Raw genomic sequence first — 22828 nt, forward strand, 5'->3', positions numbered from 1 at the left:
GTTATCAATCAAACAAGAAGTGCGATCACACCCTTTTCTTTACGGCATGATTTAATTTGTTTTTTTTTTCTGTTCTACGTCACGCATGTTTTGCATTTCTATGATAAGGTGTTGTATGATAGGCAAACAAATTTAGTGATAACTACAAAAAGAGCGGCCGATGGAGCCACCGAAATCATTTCGGTTAGATAAACAATGATATAATTTATCTTCTATACCAGAGGTGTCAAACTGGTCAGTCCGAGGGCCGCATTGATTAAAACTACCGTATCGATGGGCCAAATACTCGGCAAACTTGCAGGCTAAGCAAAGAGATATGGCGCTCTCAATTAGGCCTCTCAATTTTACTAACTTAAATAATCATTAATAGATGAACGGCTAGAAAATATTCAATAAGCCAGGTTCATTTGTTCTTAGATTTAGCAATAGCGTCGCCGGCCGCACTGAAGGCTCTCAAGGGCCGTAGTTCGGAACCCGAGTAGGTTCGGATCGATTCGTATGTAGGCTCAGTAGGTGTAAGCTCGACGAGGTTGTGCTGTCTATCAATGCCCTTGTTTCATCTTGTTGTTGGAGAGCAATCCTGCTGTCCTACATTACATCCTCCGTGCGCAAACAATACTCTCCGCCATTTGAAAAAAGACAGGAGGAAATATCTACGTGCCTATCGCCGATTCCCTTCCAACTTTACTCTACGCATTTTTAAATTCGCAGCCTTGGCTTATCGGTTAAATATAATAGAGCCCGGTATGATTCCTATTTGCGTAGAATTCAGTTGCGTTTCCTCTCTCACCCCCGTTCCTTCTGGAAGTTCAATAAATCTCGTAGAAACTGTAATGCTTTGCCCATTGTAATGCTGTTTCTTGCCAAGCTGATATCTTTGAGGTGTTTGAGGATCATTTTTCTACTATGTTTGAGGATCCGATCAGTGATACAAACAATTTTATACTTGCCGTTGGAAAATACACCCGGCAATCTAGTTAGCCTTTCCATGCGTATTGAGATGGTTAACGATGCGTTGTCCAAACTTAAACCGTCTTTTTCTCCGGGCCCAGATGGTACACCAGCTTCAGTGTTGATCTAATTGCCGTAAAAGCCTCTCTCCATACCTTGCTAAAATGTTTAATTTATCACTATCGACTGAAGTATTTCCTGCTATCTGGAAACCCTGCCGGCTTTTCCCGATCTTCAAAAAAGACGCCCGGAATTTAATTTCTAATTACCGTGATATTACTCAAACAAGCGCTTGAGATCTCTATTCATCAAAGCCTTCACTTTTGCTGTAGCTCTGCTATCAGCTTAAATCAACATGGATTTATGCCTGGTCGTTCTACTACAACTTGTCTTTACTTTTTCACAGTGTGTCGTAATTTCGAGGCTGGCTCACTAGTGGAGGCGATTTACATAGACTTTCGTGCAGCCTTTGATAGTATTTCTTACGATCTCCTTCTGGCAAAAATACTCAAACTAGGTTTTAGTAGTTCGATTGTAGGTTGGCTATCCTCTTATTTAAAAGACCGCTCATGTAGAGTGAAACTTGGAACCGGCTTGACCCGAAGTTTAATCTGCTTGTCGGCCTCAAGGTAGCCTCAAGGTAGTGTGTTCAGTCCTCAGACCACAACAGACTCTGTTCCCTCTGGAGCCTATATGAGGTGCAGATGGAGTTTTCTGTATGGCCTATGGTAACAAATCTGAGCTATTCAGAACTCCTTGCTGTGAGTACATCGGCAAACTTCATCCAGTTATACTCGTGAGAAATACCTTTCAGTAGTCTTGAACAGACTTCTGAAGAAGGGGCTTCATCGGAATTCATATATTATTACAACAGTTTGAAGATGTCCACGCAAAACGATTTCTGGAATATCGGAAAACAAAGGGCGTACATTGGGTTTGTTTAGTTCTAGTTTATTGTACAAATAAATTCACATTACATTTTACAGTGCAAACGACATTCTGACGCAAAAGTTGCAGTATAAGATCTCTGATGTGTGCGTTGCGCATTGCAGTATCTAAAACTGTGGTATTAACTTTCCCTTCTAATCTAATCGATCGATCGATGATGATAAAATATTATTGTGGTTATACACATTACGTGTGTGTGTGTTTTTTTTTTAGAAGGCACTTAAATCACATATAGTTATTTGTAGATTTTCATTGCTGCTTTGCAAAACTTACATCCTACCAAATTATGCTCCACGTTGGAGCTACCCAAACACCCAGAATGGTAGAATTATGTGAGACAAAACGAAGGTTTGCTGTAAGAAGGTAGTACATTTTTAGGTGTTACGTTTAATCGGCTGGTTAATCGCTATAGCGCTACAGTCTAATGGGAACGGTGTCCCTCCTAACAGAAGGCACGTGGCTTGAACGTGTCGGACGATTGCTTAACTTAATATGCATTACCACACGTAAGTGAAGATTCAACGTTTACTAGATGAAGCCCTTCTGGCGGTTGATTGCCATGACGATCCTTTACCACTACTACCTGACGCGCTCTAGTAACCGTTGAAAAGTCTACGATGAGAAAGTGAGCTCTATGTTTCTCATCGACGACTCTTGATCAGTTTGCGTCACCCAACAACTCACTATGGCTCGCTTTCCTCTTAACTCACTAGCAACAAAGCAACAATCGGGATTATGTATCCCTGCTTCAGTTGTTTGTTTGTTTCTGCACGCTTAATGCTACTTCAAATATTGCAACGATAGCCTAGTTTCGTCACATGCGCATGCGACATTCAGGTTCGTGAGATGAACCGTTTTGTTTTTATTTGCCTTAAATGTCTAAACGCCTTGCATCATAGCTTCTGCGTAGAGCTATGGTGCCGAAGCTTCCGTTTCGAAAAGTGAGATGTAGCAGGAAAGTGTGTAGAACACACGAAGATAAGTGATAGTGGGGACAACAGGACAGAATAGAGAAGACGTCTTACTAAAAAAAAATCTACTACGCACAGAACAATACTCGCACCCCCGGGAGAGGGTGCGGGTTGTGTCTATGCCCTTAATCCTATCCGTACGGGTTCAACTACACCTAGTTAACGATCGTGAATGCTACCTAAACATGTAATGTTCATAGAACTTACAGTAAAAATATATCATAGATATATGGGACCGAAATTACCGATTCTGCCATTGCGGCCAGGCACCCGTAATACCCGGTGCGCCCGGAAACCAGCAAAGCAGCAGAACGGTAAGCAATACGTTAAAAAGTAAACGATATTAGGTGGACACGCGCATCGCGCTGCGCGGCTTTTTTGTACCGCCATGTTGTCGCAGTGCCGACGAACGGAGTGTAGGTGTATGTACCTGCTCAGCGTTAACTGTCGACTAGCGACTGGATCAGCATACGGTGCAAGATGTCCGCGAACTGTCAAACAGTGGTTCTGGTTCCTCATCATCAATCGGAGGAAGAGGAAGAGCAGAAAAGGTTTGCCGTTGTTGGTGATTTTGTACGAGAACTTATCGAGCCGGAGACTGCGCGACTGGCGGCTCAGCAGCTTGTGGAGGCATGAGCATCAACGGCAGTGTTCTCGCAGTGGTCACTCTCAGGACCAGAAGGACGGTAAGTAATCACATCATTTTTAAAGAATATTATCCTAAAGCTCATATCATCCGAGCTGGTCTGTGCTGTCAGCTGCGGTAACTCGTTTGGGTTAATACTACCCAACACTTAGAGTGGGACCGCGATCGACACAAACACACACACTCCGGAATGATCATGCCCGTGTGATAATACAAAAGAGTGATTACACTTGCAGACACTCTGGTGCACATCATCATTGCGAGAGGCTTGTGCCATTCTAACCTAAACTTATCAGGCGCTAGCATAGGTTAGACAAGTGGAGTTGGCTGATTGCCGTGCAATGGATGGTTTTTGGACACCTGACGGGGGTTGGTAAAGGTGTGCTTAAATGTCTAGATCTGCGAAGGCGCTAGGCGCTTTTGCTGGAACAATAAATTAAACGTCATAAATAGCGTATCCTAACAGAGTTACTGCGTTATGGAGTGAAGGAATGTACGGGGGGACTCTAGGGAAGCTTAAAATTCTATCCTCTTCTCCATTCGAAAGCACACTGGTCGCGCTTTACAGTGCGTACGGGCTGCAGAACTGGTAGACGAGCCGCTGGGAACGTTCGGTTTTCTGCATGATACCCTTCTTATAGTACTGCCGTATCGAGCGCGACAGCTTGTCGTAATTCATGGCGGGCCGGTTCTTGCGCCGACCCCACAACCGTGCAACGCGCACCGAATCCTCGATCTTAAACACACCCTTCGACCGGTCGATCCAGCGGATTGCGTTCTGGTGCTGTTCCGGGCAGGCCAGCAGCTCCTTCAGAAACTGCCACAGATGGATGTGGGAGCCGCCGTGGCGTGCTTTCGGCGTTGGACCACCGGGTTGACCGGTGCCGGAGGTACCGGTCGCGGTGGTTGTGGACGCACCAGCCGAGGACGAGCTTCCAGGGCTTTCCAGGGGCATATCTTCATCGTCATCTGAAAAGGAAGGAGAAACAACAACCAAAGAAGGTGAATGGAGTGTTTTATAGAGCGAGATACAGAAGATGAATAAGATGATGCAAGATTAAGCATTTCACAACGAGGGAAATTTTCTACGAAATCATCGAAAATTGGCACCGAACGTTAAGTGTAAAAAACGAGACAGGTAAACGGCCTTCACCTGATTTGTTTGATGAGGGTCTTTGGTGATACATCCGTTACCGTAGCATCTTACGAAAGAGGTATAAATCCACAACACCAAGGATTTCATTATCGTGAATGAGTCACATTTAATGGGATATTGGTGGGGCTTTTGGAGTCGTAGTGAGATTGTTGGAGTCAAGACTGGATTCTTTTGTGATTCAACTTTCACTTGGAATATGGTGGAAAGATTCTATAAATGGTAGCAACTTAACCAATCACTTTCATATAAAGATGATGCGATGCTCCTGTTCCTGTTTAAAAGGAGTTCTTAGCAGTTTTGGCATCTACGCAGATAAAATTCGATCCACTTCCTTCGGTGGATATTAACACTAGATCATCGCATCAAACTTCCAAGGAGTTCGGACATCTTCACAGACATGCATGACAAGCTTTAATCTGACAAGTTAAGAGGTATTAGACCACAATGCCAAGGATTTTTGGTATCGCTTTGCTAATCACATTCCTTGGGATATTGGAGGGCTTTCTGAAGGTTGAAGCGGAATATTCAAGGAAGGTTCTAAAAATTGTACCAACTCTACCAGTGACTTTCAAAACTCCTTTGATCTTGATGATCTTGTTTGACTTTTGGAGAGTTAAGCAATTCTGAGCACTTAAAGACGTTAAAGCGTTTGCTCAGATGAAACTCGATCTCCGACCTTCGGTGTATTAACATTAGATCAAGGCACCAATCTTCCAAGGAACTCGGACATCTGCACGGACCATAACCAGCTTTAGTGCGAGTCAAAGAAATTACGAGTAAGCCCTCGCGAGCTCGCCGCTACTCGTAAGTGGCGTTAAATGTCAAAACGGGTTCAGACACATTCCGGAACGCTTGTGTCACTGGTAGCGAACTGCGAGCTGAAGCTCGTGCGTACAGTACAGAAGGGGAAAGTCAAAGACAAAGAAACGCTCGACAGACACCATAATTACCATAATCGTATGCAAAACTGAAAGGAGCTGACCGTGTCAGGCATTCGGTGCAGGAAAACCGAAATAAATACACGACAAACAAAATAAGTCTTGTGATTGTGCACGTGATCGTACAATTTATAGCGATCTTGCTCTTGCCAGTATGCCATTGTGTGGAGGACACACACACACACACACATAATAACTAGTGGCAAATAAAATGTGAGATTAAAAAAGCAAAATCAATACCTCCATCACCGATGTTGTCTTATCCGGCTCCGGCTAATAAACGGCTCGGCCATTTGAGATGGATCTTATAATCACTGGTAAGCTTTCCCCTTTCGGGCACACAGCACTGCACACAGGGGTGTGGGACACGGGACAAACAGGGCAGAGGGTGTGAAAGAAATTAACCATGGGGCCGGTTTGGCAACGCAAGCGCGCGATGTGTGTGTGTGCCCGTCATCGAAAACGGCAGAGAAAGCAATCGCACTACGGGGGTGCAGACGGTTTTCAAGGGTTTCCTTCGGAGAAAAGGCGTAAGATCGCTTCCCTTTCGCTCCCTTTTTCCGCTCTGCCGTGATCGTGATCTTTCACTCGTCTACCTCTGCCGTTGCTTCGTATCGTTCAATCAAGCGATAAAGGCAAAAACCTCAAGGACGTTCGACGTGGAGGTTATGTATGGCATGAAGGCGAGCTTGTTCCAGGTTTCGTTCGGTGATCGCGGGTGATCGCACAACCTTTGGAGAAGTGAAAGAGACCAAGTGTAATGCAAAAAGGCGCAAGTTCAGATGGTGACCAGCAGCAGTGCAACTTCCAGCCCCCTTTTGGGGGGGAAGGAGACCGTTGTGATGATGGAGCCATTTTCTCTCTCACACCCCCGGGTACAATCACCATCGCTGGGAGTTTGTTCCAGCACACTTTCTTCGGTGGCGGTTTTGTTCGTCGCACTGCGTAAAGTTTGTGTGATTGGTGAATTTTTTTGCGATTGCACTGTTGGTTTTATTCGGTTGCAGAAAAACAAAAACAACCCGAAACAAAAGCTCACCCTGTGCGTGCGTGTGCGTGGATGCGAGTAGTGGAAGATTTGAGGGGATTTCAGGTGGAGATGGTCGTCCGTATCGGGGTAACAACCGGCCCCAAAACGGGGTGGGAAAGGTTCGTTTGGTGTGCGAGAAATCGACTGAATCAGACAGCAACCAACAGCACACAAAAGAGTTACGTGAAGAGAGCGAAAGAGCTGCGTGCGCTGTTGCGTGTTTTTGGGGATGCGAATGCGCTGTTCGCGCTCCCTTCGACGAGAGTGATCAACTGCGAGTTGTAACGATCTGTTTTTGCAAACACACGGTCAAACAAACAGGGAGAAAATAATTGTTTACAATTTACCTCAGGGTAAAAGTGTGGTTTTCTTGTCCCAAGACTACAAACATCTTGACGGTGAGTTAACTAAAAGGGAATGACGTCTTCTCCAATGAGACATTCTCCAATATTGTAAGCTCTGCTACAAAAAATATTTAGCCCAAAACGGGTTTTTTAACGTTCGTGTATCATAACTACAACTGTCTTTCCTTTTTCGCCATTTTGCCCCATTCAAAACCTGCTGCTTCTCCCCCTGCCTGCCTGGTGTAATCTTTGCCGCTTTGCGAAACCCAAGTCTCTCCCCCAACATACAATCCAAAAAATACAGAAGAACCAGAAGAAAACCAATCGCCAACGACAAAAAAAAAACCTCCCCGGCAAGAAAAATGCTCCAGACATAAGGCAACAAAACACCACCAGAGCAGCAAGACCTTTTGCTTGTTTGTTTGCTCGGAATCGTTATTCCGAAGGTCGTTCCAAGGCGAAATGGGCGTCCATGTGTTTGTGTTCCAATGTTTCTGGTAGCGCGGGACGCAAGGGTTTTCGGTGCGAAGGGAGTTTGTGGTGTTGTGTACCCAACGCTACATAAAATCAATTTCACCAGAGAAAGTCCAGAGCGAGCGATCGAGAGTGATGATCGAGTGAGGAGGCCATGTGGTGAAGCGGGCTACTCTGCTAGGCGACGCACCGTTTGTTGCCCACCACCACCATGTGGTTGTGTTTGCTTTGGAGGCTTTGTGAAAGGTTTTGTTTTTTGTTTTTGGGCCCTTAAGTTTGCATACTGGTTGTTAAATGGTTGCAGCTGACAACTGAGGCTAACAACTACATCTTGGTCCGCTGTTTGGAATTAGTGTTGGGTAATTCAGAAAGAATAGATTCATGAATCTCTGAGGATTCATGAATCTCTGAGGATTCTCTAGGAATCTCGAAGACTAGTGAATCTCTGAGGATTCATAAATGTCGAGGAATCTCGAGGATTCATCAATCTTTTGTGAATCGGCTCATGATTCGAATGACTCTTCGTTAAACATGCATATGAATGATTCTTCGCAAAAGATTCATTAAGCACAACACTATTTGGAACCAAAAAAAATTGGGAGCTAGTAGATTTAGCGATAATGATTCATCATTATCGAGGCGGCCCGATTGGTAGTGAGGGTCGGTCTTCACACGACATGACCGGTCCAAAATCCCATCCGGAACCAAAAACTCCCGTACGTAGTAATATCTATCCAGCTAAAGGGTAAATAAACAGAGACCTCTAGATCTTTTGAGAGTTGTTGCGCCCCGGTGACCGAGAAGAAGAATGATCCAAAAGGTAATGAGCGCAGAACTTACCATCGCTGATGTCTCCGTTCATGGAGTCACTGTCGAAGTTATCCACCATCGAAGGGCTTGAGCTGGGACCGGGAGTGACATTGCTGATGCTACTTCCAGCACTACCGGACATCATGACTCCTCCAGGCATGCTGTCCACAGGCAATGTACCAGCAAAGCTGCTATTACCACCACCGCCACATCCCATCGAGGAGATCACACCAGCGCCGGTCAGACTTTCGGTGACCATACTGTCGACGGACGCATTATCGCCCACCATCAGCCGGTGGATCTGTTTCCACAGCTCCAGGTAGCCGTGTAGCTTATCACCACCCTGACAAAGATACGATACGGAGACGAAGAAGATGTTGCGTTACTGGATGAAGGAATAATTGTTCTTATAACATATTACTAAGACTAAGATAGTTTCAAAACTCCTCCAATGGAGTTGTCTAGAAGAGTTCGCTGAAGTTTCATTTGAATGGAATGTTGCAGACATCTGAACGAGCTGGCAGTCTCGTCTGCCGGAGCGGAGATATAGACTGGTTTGCTGTGTTTCGAGACAGACCCGTTGGTGGTGGTTACATACGGTGAGGAAGGTGTTACGACTTCGAGACAACGCCAACTTCGATGGCGTTACAAATACATAAAATCGCGGTGAAAGTGAAAAGCCGCCCGGTGTGTAGCGAATGTACAGAGGGGGAGAGGGCTGTTAAAATGGCAACGGTGCTGCGGTTACTGCGTCTGCGTCTCATGGCGAGAACCAGTTCCGCTGGAGGATGGATGGAAACGATCTCCATCCAACGAAACAAAAAAAACTGGAGGGAAAAAAACAAACAAACACAGCACACACAAGCCAAGATTTTTGGGCGCACACACGAAGCACAAGTTCTCCAGATGGAAGCACGTTCGTTGTGTGCGTTTGGCCTTCTCACGATCGGCCTCCGACTGTGAACTGTGTGTGTTGGAGGCTGACGTCATCGACGAACTGAACGCGGTTCGGTAACACCATTTTGTGGTGCTGTTTTGATTTCGCTTACCTGCGGTATACGGCGCACGAACTCTTCCAGCGGTAGTGCCGCCAGCTGGGCGCCATTCTCCGGGAACAGAACCGGCAAGTTGTCCAGCCGGGGCAGGAAATATTTGCCCATCGCCAGCTCCAACCATTGGTGAACCTTTGCCGTTGTCCACTGTTTGGGATCTGTAATGGGGATTTGGAAGAAACACAGTGTGTTTAGTGAGGGCAGGTCGGGTGTTACTACGGCGCAATCCTGATCACTTACCGGAGGAGATGCTCAGCTCGGTACAGGTCGCCTGCACCCCGTTCTTCATCTCCTGCAGCGCGAACTCAAACACCGGCCCGATATCGGCATGGGTCGTGAGCCCTCCGATCAGCGAATCCAGCTCTAACGGTTTCAGATTGTGGCGCCGCTGGAAGCTGGTGTCCTGCAGATGTTCCCGCAGTATCTGGAAACCACCACCGGGCGGTTTGGGTGCCTGGGGCTGCTCCAGCTGCCCGTAGCTCTGCTCCACCTTCACGTACGCCGGCGACGTCGGGCCCTGGGACGGGTGGTACGGCGATGCGTCACCGAGCAGCGACTCCAGATCGATGCTGGTTTCCGCACCGGAATCGTACTCCGTTTTGATCGGCTGGTCCAGCAAACCGATACCGTGGTACGGGGACAGTGTGCTACGGCTGCCCAGCGGCTGCTGATGGGGATGGTCCAGCAATCCGTAGGACGAGGCGGTCGATTCCGGGGAGGCGGGATTGCTGCTGATGACGCTGCCGCAGCTGCTGTAACCGCTGCTGCTGCTCCAACTGTCCGACCAGGTCGTCGACGGGTGCTCCTGTTTCATCGGCTGCATCGGCCCACCCCCAGTCGGCACGTCGTGAAAGATCGTGGCCGGAATGTACTCCGGGCTTTGGGCTGGGCCACCGTAACCGTGCTGCTGCTGTTGCTGCTGCTGCTGCTGTGACTGGGGACTCAGTGGGACCTCACCGTCGTTCGGTAGCACCGACAGATCGAACAGTTCCGCGTACGATGCGTACACGTCCGACGTATAGTTCCCGGCCGGTACGGTCTGGGGCGTCTATAGTAGAGAAACAACAAGGCAAAGAAAAAGCGACTTTTAGTTTCACGGCAAACGAGCACGATGCATGATGACACTCACTACAAAACTAGATCAGACAGACGATCTTGCACGCGCCCGCGGGTAGCGTGTATCGTGTCCTCCGAAACATATCACAGACTGACACACGCTGCTAGACCTAGAACAAGGCACAGCAAAGCGTAGCCGGTGGCGATTCTAGATTCTATTCGACCCATCCCCGCCATACACACCAACACCAACACACACACGCTAGCACGCTGTGAAGCTGAGTTTTACGCGAATTCCATCTGCGCAACATTCCCCTCAGCCATCTCCGTCCCCTCCCCCGAATTGGTTTGATTCCCTGGAGGAGCTTTATACAGTCAGCATCGTTGACGTCGCTAGGAACGTCAGCACAGGTAATACTGAGCAACAAAAAAAACTCTCACATACACACACACGCAAACGGGTTCTAACGCAGGCCAATAAAATGGACGAGTGTACTACTTGGCCTAGGTATAAACATGCTACTACGCCATCGTTTCGCTGTACTGCCATTTCCTGCTCTCTGCCGTTCTCTGTCACGTTTTTTTCCCGTACCCACTTCGCTTTCCACCTTCTCAAGGCTTGCGTGAATGGTCGCGCGTCTTGTTCTCATGGCACTACGGCTCTGCTACCGATCGTACAACCGGTATCCCGCCTGTTTCCCTCCCAAAAACCACAGCTCCCCCAGGCTGTGGGGCGTAGGTTTTGCAAACAAATTGCGTATTCTACAACGTTTGGAGCTTGGGAGCTTTCGGATACGCGGTGACTTGGTGGAGCTGTGTGATGATGACAGTTATCCCACTAGGCCACTCGTGGAGTTCCGGCGTTCTAGCATCCGTACGGTCTGCGTCATCACGAGCCTGGCAGAACACAGCGCTGCCTAACATTATGGAGCTTGAGCACACGTTTCATTAGTACACGCCAAACTGCCATCACCGCACGCTGCTCAAGGTCTACACGCTTCACTGGCGATTGACACACGCGAATAAAGCTCAGGAAGCTGACGTCCGACATAACAACTCTGGTGGAACACTCCAAGAACACTGGCCAAAATTCTAGGCAACATTTCGCAGTTCCTCACCTGTCTCAGTATCTCGCCCAGAAGCTGCTCGGCAACGCGTGCCAGTTGCTCCACCATGGCGGTCGTTTCTCGCTTCGCACCGTGGCAAGTTCGATGCGGCATAGTACCACGCACGCTTGGACGTATCACAGTGAACTGCTGCAGTGAACTGTTTAGCTTCAACCCACCCAGTGGTGGCAGTGCCTTTTATAGCAAAAACCACTGACTGTCACTAATCAAAACATCTAATCGACCATTATCAGCCCCATGTATCCGTTATCGGGCATGGGATTTTTTGTTTTTTCGGGGGGGTACTTCGATACCACCGAGACATCCGATCGGTATCGGAGAGGTTCGGCTGTCGGGATCTATTAAATAAATGACTCCCGAACACACATGTGGGGTTTTCGTGTGGCTGATAAGACGTTCGTGGAATAGTCCTGGCACTGCCTACTTTGTTGCTGCACCTGGAAGAGGCGGTCATAATTATGTAACACCTTAATTGTGACGATTGGTCCGCACAGGAAACGGACCAATCGGAACCAAAGGGGGCGGGCTAGAATTTCCGATGGAGCCTCGGTACAGCGAGGCAACCCCCGATGGCTAGCCAATCAACGGCAAAAAGGTCGATCGCGTGTGTACCACCGTGCAAACTTGTTTCGCCAAGCTTCGAGCGGTTTTGGTAACGTAATGATCTAAATTTAGCTCGCGTACTCCGGCAACCGGGGCACGGCACGTCAAATAATCGCACAATCATCATCATCATCATCCTCATCGGCTGTCCAGCGTGCGTACTACTGCTACTGATCTTTCGATCGGTAACGATCGGTATTCCGCCTCCAGCGCGATTTTTGTTGAGCGAAAATGAGCGTAAACTGCACACCTGGATCGATCGATCACGTCATGTGATCGTGGTGGCCATTTTGTCGTCGTCCAATATCGTTCGCCGGGCTCCGCTTGACGTCAGTGTTGAGCTTCATTGATCGGTAGTGACGAGGTTTGGAAAAGTACTGTGCGCATCTGAGGATGCTGGGCTAGATCATGCCGTGTCGATTACGGCGAAATCGTTTACAGTAAACCCCCATGCGAGGCAAAGCATTGTGGAAGGCATTGTTGGGTGATTTAAGTTCGGTGGGAAAATCGTAAACGCTAGAATGACGTTTTTCCGTGCGGTTATATTATGGCGAATTCGAGGAAACTGACCTGCTGTTCTCAGACCTGCTGGGTCAGCGTCTCTCTTTCTGTCTGTGTTAATTTAGTACAATTTCCAGTGAAGTCATGTGCCGCTGCATGCGTGTTTGCATGCGAGATGATGATGTTCGCGCTTGACTCGAAAACGGATCATTGATATTGTTGACGCTGAACGCCTTCGCGCACCGTATTGACAGAGTGAAAATGTATGCATTGCAAATTTTGCTCCATCTACCCCGAAGGGGGAACGCTCACTGCACGTAGCGATTGTTCTATTGCTGGCACACCTTAAAGTTGGCCGATTGTTTATGCAAGTAACAGCAACGAGCGTGACATGCACCAGCTCAGGGGTACGCAAGGTGCGGTGTACGCGACACCATAAATATTTATGTCAGCGTCAGACACACACCGGCGACGGTGGCCGATTTCGCCCGATGGCTTCAAAAGGGTGCATTTCAGCACAACACACTGTTTGCATTCGAACAGAGCGCAGCAAGAGCAGAAAACAAATTTACCTACTGGCGTTTTTTTCTGCCCGCCTGTCTGACTGCGCTTTGGATGGACTTTCTGAAGAAGCGACCAACTTTCTGTTCCCGTCCTGTGGGGGCAGCACGCACGCAGAAATCTAATGAAGCTAAAAAGCGGCAATAAACCATTTTGCACACTTTCGACAAACGGCCACCCCCCCGGCTTTCGGTAGTTCCAGCACGCACAGAGGTGCGTCCCTTACTGTACCTGTGCCGTAGCTTACCGTTTCTAATTAAAGGCAATCGCGACCCGCGACCAGAATGATGCTGCGCCGTGTTACCCCCCCGATAAGGGCAAAAGTACGCAGCGAAGAAAGTGTCCCAGGTGCGATGCGATGCGCTAGAATCGCATCCAGTAGAATGTGGCTGGCCATGGGCCTCGGTATGGCCGGGACTGGTTCTGGTCGTCCAGTTTCCCAAGGTCTTCTTTGGGTGCGGTGTTCAACTTTCCCTGCTGCCAGGCCGCGTGCAACTGGAAACCGATCTGGAGCAATTAAACTAGACCCAAGTCCCCGATTCCCTTATGCGATTGGTTGGGTTATGGTGCGGCCGTACCATTCCTGAACACTGCGGAAGTAACTCTCGGCTTCAATCGGACCATGTATGGGAGGGGGCAGCAGATGATGAATGGGATCTTGCGACACGGACAGATGTGGGGACACCTGCTGTGTGCAATATGGTCAGTGGTGTCGATTGATTGGGTTGGGCGGGTTTCGTCTACACCCTACTTATTGCTAGTCTGACAGGCTAGATATTGTCCCATAGTGAGTCCCCTATTTGTCTGGGACTCTGGGCCGTTCTTCTTCGGCTTTAATAGTGTTAAATGTTTGTTTACATCTTTAAAATGGAAAGATTTGAGCTTCAGGTCCTTGATTCAACATCAATTCTGAGGTCTTTCGAAAGTTTTCATGTCCCGGTAGGTAGGTCCTATACACGATGTTGGACCATATGGAATTCATCTTGAAATCTTCTTCCTAATATATTCTTGGGAGGCTTCAACATTTTCATCATTAACTCAAAAGTTCCTCAAGGATATTAGAGGACATCCTGTAGCTATAAAGCAGAACTCTTATGTCACATCAAGATCAATCCATTCTTGAGCGTGAAGCTCGGGGAAAAACCAGGTCAGGGTCGCCCTTCTTCAGCTATAATAGTGTTAAATGTTTATTTCCATCATTAAAATGTAAAAACGTGAGCCTAAATTCAACATCAATTCTCAGGTCCTTCAAACGTTCTCATGTCCCGGAAGGTAGGTCCCATAGACGATGTTGGTCCTGGTGGACCATATGGAAGTGTATATGAGACTTTAATTGTTGAAAGTGTATAGAATTCGAAGGGTGTCCTAGTGATCATATCATCTTGAATTCTTCTTCCTAATATATTCTTGGGAGGCTTCAACATTTTCATCATTAACTCAAAAGTTCCTCAAGGATATTAGAGGACACCTTGTATCTACAAGGCATAACTCTTATGTCACATCAAGATCAATCCATTCTTGAGTGAGAAGCTCGGGGAAAAACCAGGTCAGGGACGCCCTTCTTCGGCTATAATAGTGTTAAATGTTTATTTCCATCATTAAAATGTAAAAACGTGAGCCTAAATTCAACATCAATTCGCAGGTCCTTCAAAGGTTCTCATGTCCTGGAACGTAGGTCCTATACACTATGTTGAACCTGGCCAGTGGACCATTTGGAAGTGGATATGGGACTTTAATTGTTGAAAGTGTATAGAATTCGAAGGGTGTCCTAGTGATCATATCATCTTGAATTCTTCTTCCTAATATATTCTTGGGAGGCTTCAACATTTTCATCATTAACTCAAAAGTTCCTCAAGGATATTAGAGGACACCTTGTATCTACAAGGCATAACTCTTATGTCACATCAAGATCAATCCATTCTTGAGCGAGAAGTTCGGGGAAAAACCGGGTCAGGCTTCACTTAACTTCTGTTTATTTACGGTCATGAAAGTCATGCATATTTGGTTTAGAACCCCTTCATAAATGCCACCTCCTTTACAGAGCTTTTTGTTGCCCAGCGTCATGTTTTGCCAGGCAGCTCAAAGTGGAACAAAAGGTATGTCATTGTGATTAGTCAGCAGCTGTTTTTTTGCACTACTCTATGGCAGATCAGAATAAATACATTTGCATACGTTTTGCATTAACTATGATGAGGTTTTCAATACACGGATCTAATTGGAACGCTGAGAACGGTCTTGATCTTGATCGCTCTTTCCAAGTCACGTCACTTTTATGTGTTCTTCGTCAGAACTCCCGCTTCTAGTCGGACTTGTTCAAGTATATCCTTTAAAACTCCAACAATTAGCTTCCGAAAGGAAAAACATTACACAACATCAACTAGAAACGCATAAAAAAACCAAAGCCTGCTACATTCTTTTCTTTCGAAGCGATGGTTATCAAATTACCATCTGCAAGAGGGTCTCAACTTTAAAGCTTAAAGCTTTTACGCGCATCGTGTGGAGCGAAATGGACAATACATCCAAAAAACCAAACGGCCCAGCTCAAGCCGCGTAACCTTTCGAACCATTGGTTGGCCAACCCATTAGTATGCAGGAATCTGGTAACATTATGCAAAATTAACTACCGATATCGGGGCGTCAAGCTGGATTTCGTCGACATTCGACACGCAGCAGCAGCAGCAACAGCGGTGGTAGTAACGAAAAAAAATTCAATGTTCCATCTCGAATTGGGCAGGCCAGAAAAGTTCGAGAATTCGTGTATGTAGCGCGCTTGTTGGCGAATAAAAAAAAATCGCCCCCACCACTCCCCTCCTGGCACAATGTTTGCGATCGACGACCGGTTCTGCCCGTCGGTTGGCGAATTTGTGATCGCGGAAGCATTATTCGTTCCATCCCGTCGCTGCCATTTTGTTTACCGGTTTGTGTTTATTTCTTCTTATTGTGTGCCTCCGAATGGGTGTGTGTGTGTGAAGGTTCTATTTGCAAAGCGAAGAAGCCGCTTTAGAACGCCAATACCGGTTTGAGCAGGTTCTGTGTGTTTCTGGTGGTTCGGTACGATCATGATCGCCGTTTAGCTGTGCGAGAATTTATTGGACGAGAATGGCTAGTCAACGCCATTGCAGTGTTCAGCGGCGCAATAAGGGCACTAAATCGGGTAAAACGAACTAACAACACTTTCGATTTTAGAACAAGTCACGCTTGTCGCTGACAGATACGGAGTACCGTACCCCGTTCGGTCGCTGGTGTGCATGAAGTGTTGTCCCGGAGCTTAGCCGGAGCTACCAGGGCACAACTTCCTGGATTACTGACGACTGTGGTTCAGCATCTTCCTGGTTGGCTGCATCAAGCGGACGATCGACGGACGGAAGGCGCACAACTGGATTAAGTTGCGCAACTACCTTGCACCGTTCGTAAGGCTTTCGCTTCGGTCGCTTTTGCTTAGCAAACTGCATTTTTTGGGTCACTCGCCGTCGCCGTTCGGTGGGGTAGAGACGGCCCGAGCACACAACCTGCGCGCAGGGCAAGTGAAAGTGAAAGGCGGCAAACACACCAAACACACCATGCTGTGACGTCAAACATTTGAAAGCGCTGCACGGTAGTGAATCAGATTCGGACACGGCCAGTTCGGCTGGATATTGCACAAGCTGGCCGGGCGCATACGCGTGAGTCAAACGGGGCCGCGGGTGTACGTCAGCGAATCTAACCTTCAGCGATGAAGCGCAGCAGCCTCGCCTTCGGAGTCGAATTGGTAGGAAAAACCCAAAACCCACATACCGATGCTGCGCATTGCAAGAACCTCCTGCAATTACATAAGGCCACCTGAACCACCACTGAACTCACAGAGAGCTGTGGTGGAGCCCGCGAGGCGAGGAGAGGAAAAACGATGAAGAAACAATCTCAACTACGAGTTGCTAATTCTCTTTCTTAAGATGACTGGGGGAGGAAAAACCCCCTGTGCCGTTCGCAAAAAGGGAGAGTCGTCACGAAGTCCGTGTACTCGTCGTCAGTGACTTGCTCAATGGAAGCGACGCGCAAGCGACGAACTCGTTTTGCTGCCTGTGAATTGAGCAATCTCGATATGCGATATGCTTCAACCACTGCGATGTTGTCGGTTCCGTGTAAATGCGATCAACCATTCGGGGTAGGCAAGGATATCCAGGAAACCCGTGGCCTGAATGCCATTCTTCCCGTGCTTGATGCTTCTACTAGCTCACGGTCTCGCACCTTGTTGTGAAGGGGTTTTGCATGAAACTTCGCGGTATTCTGAGCCAGTGAACGGAGAATAGTCTGTAGACTTACAGAAGGCACTTAAGTAGCCCGCCGACATCGAATGTTTTACATAAAACGCCACTCTCAAGGTCGCCGCATGCCCTCCGGGGCAGTGTTAGATTGGTATTGTGTGGACTTTATGGGAGAATTCTCATCAGGGAAACGTGGAAGTCCTTAAAGCAGGGGGAAAAAAGGTGTGTTCTTAAGCTTTTACAAACGCCACAGCTGCCGTTCGATAGAACGTTAGTAACGTCTCACCGACGCTAAGCTACTACCATTGGCCCATTGGCGTCTTGTGGCGACTTGCTATTGTCCACGCTGTGTATTACCATCGCTAAGCCGGATTTATAAAACGATCGTACCGATTGCAAGTGTCACGACACAGACGGGTTTGGCTGGAGTGAAAAGATATAATAAATAATAAAAAACAGATCGTTTCCTAGTAGTGGCGGCCTCCGTTTTGCTATATTTAGCTTCGCTCATTATTGATCGCAAAATACGATCTTTATCGCAGATCGGTAGATTGACGCACGATCGAAAGGTGCGCGCGTTCTGGTGGTGGTGCGCCCTTCATCCCGACGGGTAGAATTTCGATGTTTGCAAAGCAAACATTCAAGTTCATTGCTGGACGGAAAGGGTGCTAAAAATAGCTCTACCTGTCTGCTTGGTTTGTGATGTTGTTTTTTTGTTTTCCCCCTCAAGAAGAAATAAATTAGAGGATTAAATGCAAATTAGTACGATCGTTAAATCCTTTGATTGGATGTTTCTCTTTTTTTTTGTTCACCCTCAGTAAAGTGGACAGAACAAAGCCAAATCGTCCTGTTTGTATGCGAAACATCGCATCGGGGCTTTCCTTTTTGGTTCCCACCTCCTCAATTCCCAACAACATCCCTCCCCTAATCAACTTTGCGGGTGGAGAGATCAACAGTAAATTCGTTCAATAAACAACGCAAAACGGATAAAAGTGAAAGTTTGTTTGTAGTCCGGTGTGTCCCGGGCCGAGAGAGAGAAAAAGGAAGGTGTCGCAATTTTACGTCGCGTGTCGAGTACGGGGGAAAAGACTCGATGCTGCGCTACAACCCCAAGCGCAAGAGAAGCGTAAGAAGCTGTTGTATTTACACGGCGCAAGTAGCGCGGCAAGCGATCATAAATAAGTCATTACGCGGCGGAACAATGTGTTGTGAAGGTCGACGGTGTGTGCAGAAGCAAGCAAAAAAAAAACACAGACTCGCCCAAGAGCGCTAACATTTCGAAAAGGTGGCATGTTTAGCGCGATGGACGGGTTTGGGTTCGTCCGAACTAGAGCTAACGTGTTTTGACCAGCCTCGCTCAGTCAGCGAAAACACACATACACACAGCAACACAGTCTGCAAAAAAAGGGCCATTCGTCGTGGATGATGTCATCGAAGCGACATGCGGCCATATTGGATTAGGATGGTACGGTAGTGTTGGTGAGCTGCCTCCCGGTGCTTGTAGACGTTGCACGTTGTAGGCGATCTTACCCCGTTAGCGAATTCACTTCCCATCCCCCCTTAACAGAGCCTCCCCTTGACGAATCCGCACCCTTCCACGAGTGTTCCAGTAGTTTTCTTCCTCCTTTCAACGAAACTGTCCCATAACGATCACGATGCACGTGTGTAAAAGACAGGTGTTTGTAGATGATTTTGTTTTGTGCTTTTGCAAACGTCACACGGTCGCTAATGACTTGGACAAACCTGGTGAAATGGTGTAACATTCCTGCTGGCGAACGGACGAGATCCCTGCCTTTGCCTTTCTGCTGGATTCCATCGCTAGTAGAAAGCCCACGGTAGTATGGACGCCATCCGTTCAAGGTGCTTTTCCACCGTTGGACGTGACTAAGCGGCCTTAGCAAGGGTGTAGCAATCATTTTTGCATATCACTCATGACTCTCCGTCGATCGCGAAACCGGGCAGGACATGAATTGCGGGTGAGTGAGTAACTATTGCCCACCCGTCTAATGACGTCCGCACGAAACCGGTCTCCCATACCGTCGGTTCACCTTCGGTAGGGTTTTGCAGAACAGGCAGCTTCAGTCGCAAAAAGGGAATGAAAATTAATTCCACGATCGGGTGGGATTTTATTAAAAAAAAAGCCAGCCAGTCCGACAGCCAGGTGGTTATGAGTTGTTTAATCATCAAAGTTTATATGTGAGTCAAATTATCGTGAAGGATGCGAGTAGCTTGATTAATCATTTTTATATCGAATTTTTTATTTCATCTTTTTAAAATAAAAATAATTCCAAAAAAAAAATCAAAATCCTTGCAAAATGTCAAATGTCGATGGAGCAGCATGGTCTTTTGTAAAATTCACTTTTATATTTTAAGAATGTTGAACGTTTTAGGCTTCGAAATAAACCTGATACGATTTTTAAATTTAATAAACATTTAGCAAGCTGATAGAACAGTTTAAATTCATCGTTTTAACATTGGCCTCGATGGCAGACGCTAATTGGCACCTTTGTACTAAAAACGAATTTAGTACAATAATAAAGCAATTAGCACAAATCATGCCATAGCGTTCCAGCAGCCGGCTTAAATCATTTTCTAACCCCTTCAAAGCATTGGTGTGTGATAGTTGGAGGAAATAATCATGCTAATTCTACCACACAAATCTACCTTCCAGCGTAGAGTGAAAAAAAAGGCAAACAACGCCAGACTGTACTAAGTACATTAGCACCATCATAAAAAGGCCAATCAAATTGATTTTGCTGCATTGCGCTGAGGGGGAATCACCTTAATTCCTCTTCACCAAAGCGTACATTTAAAGCAAACTGTGTATGTTTGTGTTGTGATTTGCGCTCGGTGCTTTGGGTAAACAATCGTCCGCGCTTCAATCGCTTGGAAGTAATGCGCCGCAAAACCGCGGATTGTCGATACGTTCCTGTTTCAGGCGTGGTTTTTTTTTGTTGCTTTTTGACGTTGTTTTGCGTTTTTTTTTTTGTATTGGTAAACCAACCAAGAAGTGTGTGGGATCTCGCAGGTATTTGCACCGAAATTAACTATTCCGCTCTCCGCCAGGCGCGTGTGCGCGTGCGCGTTCCGTTTTTGTGCGCAAAAGTCGCATGGAATAAATGCGTTTTAATTGCCTTGCGCGGGTGAAGGCAGGTGAAGGAGCGCAACACGCTGGATAATCGGTGGATTGCCCATGTCAGTTGAACTGTGGAGGCGCGAAATAAAACAAACGAAAAATGAAAAAAAATGGCACGTACACATCCACGCCACAACCCGCGCAAGGGGTTGGAGCAAAAGTGCGTCATCGGCGTTTGAAGATGCGCGTGAAAATTACATCACCCACCGCTGGTGTACGCTTCAGTTTTCCCAGGTGTAATCGATCGAGCAGGCGTGGAAAAACCTCCGTTTCGGGGAGGGAAAATGCAGAAAGAGAAAGAAAGGCTGTCTGCCTGGAGGGTTGGAGGGTTTTGTTTGTTTCTTTGCTTGGTATCTTCGCTTACCTTTTCCTTCGGGTACAGCATCATTTCGTAGGCCATTATTGTTCGGTCGGCACTGGGCGATACTGGGCGCGTGTTTGTTTTGTTTACGTTTGCACGCTGGTGGTAGTAGGTGTGAGGGAGAAGGTGCGATTGGGAAGGGTGTAGGAGTGGAATGGTTGTTGATGACCGTATAATGGATGCGTTATCAAATCGCGGGAGTAACTGATAAGCACGCGCGCAACCAAAGCACTAAAACCCACCGCTGGCTGGCTCACTAACGACGGGGTGGAGAACGTTGTTATTTCACCTTTCACTTCGATCGCGTATGGTGTTTTTTTTTGCTGTTGCTTTAATTATCTCCTCACCACAAAGCAAAAACAAAAAAGATGAATTGCGGAGGTGGTACGATTTGTTTGTCTTCAATGCAATTCCAATTGCTGATTTAATCGCGGGTTCCAAAGGTTTTTTTTTCTTACTGATTGTTCGTCACTTTGAATATTTGGGCTGCAACTCGACTGTAACTCGACTGTAATTCGCGACCGCACGGTAACCTTCCGTTGGGGTTTTGGATGCTACTCGAAGGAAAATTTCGCGGCGGTAGAGATAGAAGCAGTGGGACACCACCACTGTGAGTGACCGTAAGAACCGGACAAACAGTGAATCCAGCGAAGCTTTTGCGAACTGCTTGTCTTTTTTTTCTTGTCGGCCCCGACTGATAAGGTTGGCCCGGGGACTGTTGGCGCTATCAGCAAGCAGTGTGGCACACTTCGTCAGTTTGTTCGAGGTTCTTTTAGTGTTTGCCTGGATTGTGGCCCCTTGTTTCCCTTTTTTTTGTTTTAGCACAACTAAGGCATACACTAGCACCCAGCTGATGCTGACGCGACTTTGCTGATAATCTTCGACCTTCGCTGCACACTCTCTGCGTGACACTTCACGGGGCTTGATCTTGGGTCGCGTACGTCCTAACTGTTGGGGCAAGCGAACCGTACCGTACTGTAGTCCTGCACTTGATCCTCTCGTGCGCCACTGTTCATTGCGTTCGAGACGCTTTACTCCAAAGCACAACACTGCACCACTGTGCGTTACACTTCATCACCGGTTTGGTAAAACACCTTTTTTAAGCTTGCAAGCAGACGCACCGAACCACGTCGTCACACACTGTACAAACAGACCCAACAAACAAACAAATAAAAAAATCCAACGGTGATCTAGCACACTGTGTGTATCCAGCATCCACGCCTGCTTCGTTCGGGCTTTGATTCGTGAATAAGCGAGCGGTTTGCGAACGCGTTCGCGCTTAGCCGATCGAGCCGCAAACCGAACCGCAAAAATCCCCGACGCCACGGTTGGCTTTCACTCTCGCTCTCGCGTTCGCTCGCGCAAGGGAAAGAGAAACCCTGCCAGCCAGCAAAGCAGTACGAGAGCGACCAGAGATTATTGGCCATTCCAGCACAACTTCAAAACCCGGAGCCACCCTTCACCCCCCTCTCCACCTTCTTCATTCCACGGTTTCATGACAACCCGGTGGGGGTTGTTTTCGCTGGAACTGGTGTGCGTTGCGTGTACGTCTCAACCCCGCGTACGGATCGAGCGAGCGCGCGCGCAAAAAAAACCCCGAAACCCCTGGCCGGTTTTGTGTCCGCGAACCGTGCGTTTTTGCGTCTACTGTGTACTTCGTTTTGAAGCTTTTCTTTTTCCCATCTTCGCCCGCAAATCCCCTTGTATTGCCTTGTGTTATAAGGCTGTTGTTGTTGTTGATTTTGTTTTCCCACTCTGTTGCGTGTGTATGTGCGTGGTTTTTATTTTATTACTATTTCGCTCTGCTCTATCCCTATTCCTGTTACTTTGTTAGCGTTCTTTTTTTTTGGTTTGGTTTTGCTCGATTTGATCATTATTATTCACTCCCACGTCATTGGTTTGATCGTTTTACGTTTTTCTAT

The 22828-nt window shown here is 47.3% G+C and overlaps 1 protein-coding gene across 1 annotated transcript; it reads right to left on the minus strand.

Moving 5' to 3' along the window:
* Nucleotides 1-1891: 1891 nt before the first annotated feature.
* Nucleotides 1892-21386, minus strand: LOC128309636 (DNA-binding protein D-ETS-4). Its single transcript, XM_053046069.1, has 5 exons — nucleotides 20910-21386; nucleotides 9561-10368; nucleotides 9318-9478; nucleotides 8299-8611; nucleotides 1892-4485 (listed from the first exon to the last, which is right to left on the minus strand). The coding sequence occupies exons 1-5, from the start codon at nucleotides 20943-20945 to the stop codon at nucleotides 4079-4081; spliced, it is 1725 nt and encodes a 574-aa protein (XP_052902029.1). The 5' UTR covers nucleotides 20946-21386; the 3' UTR covers nucleotides 1892-4078.
* Nucleotides 21387-22828: the final 1442 nt, after the last annotated feature.

Source organism: Anopheles moucheti, chromosome 2, assembly GCF_943734755.1.
Source record: "Anopheles moucheti chromosome 2, idAnoMoucSN_F20_07, whole genome shotgun sequence".
Classification (NCBI taxonomy): Eukaryota; Metazoa; Arthropoda; class Insecta; order Diptera; family Culicidae; genus Anopheles; species Anopheles moucheti.

Bases quoted from the DNA above. Each gene is read 5' to 3' on its own strand.
- LOC128309636 (XM_053046069.1), bottom strand. From the start codon at position 20,945: ATGGCCTACGAAATGATGCTGTACCCGAAGGAAAAG. The intron at 10,369-20,909 runs GTAAGCGAAGAT...TCTCTACTATAG, and splicing joins TGCTGTACCCGAAGGAAAAG to ACGCCCCAGACCGTACCGGC. The intron at 8,612-9,317 runs GTAAGCGAAATC...TATCTTTGTCAG, and splicing joins TCGTGCGCCGTATACCGCAG to GGTGGTGATAAGCTACACGG.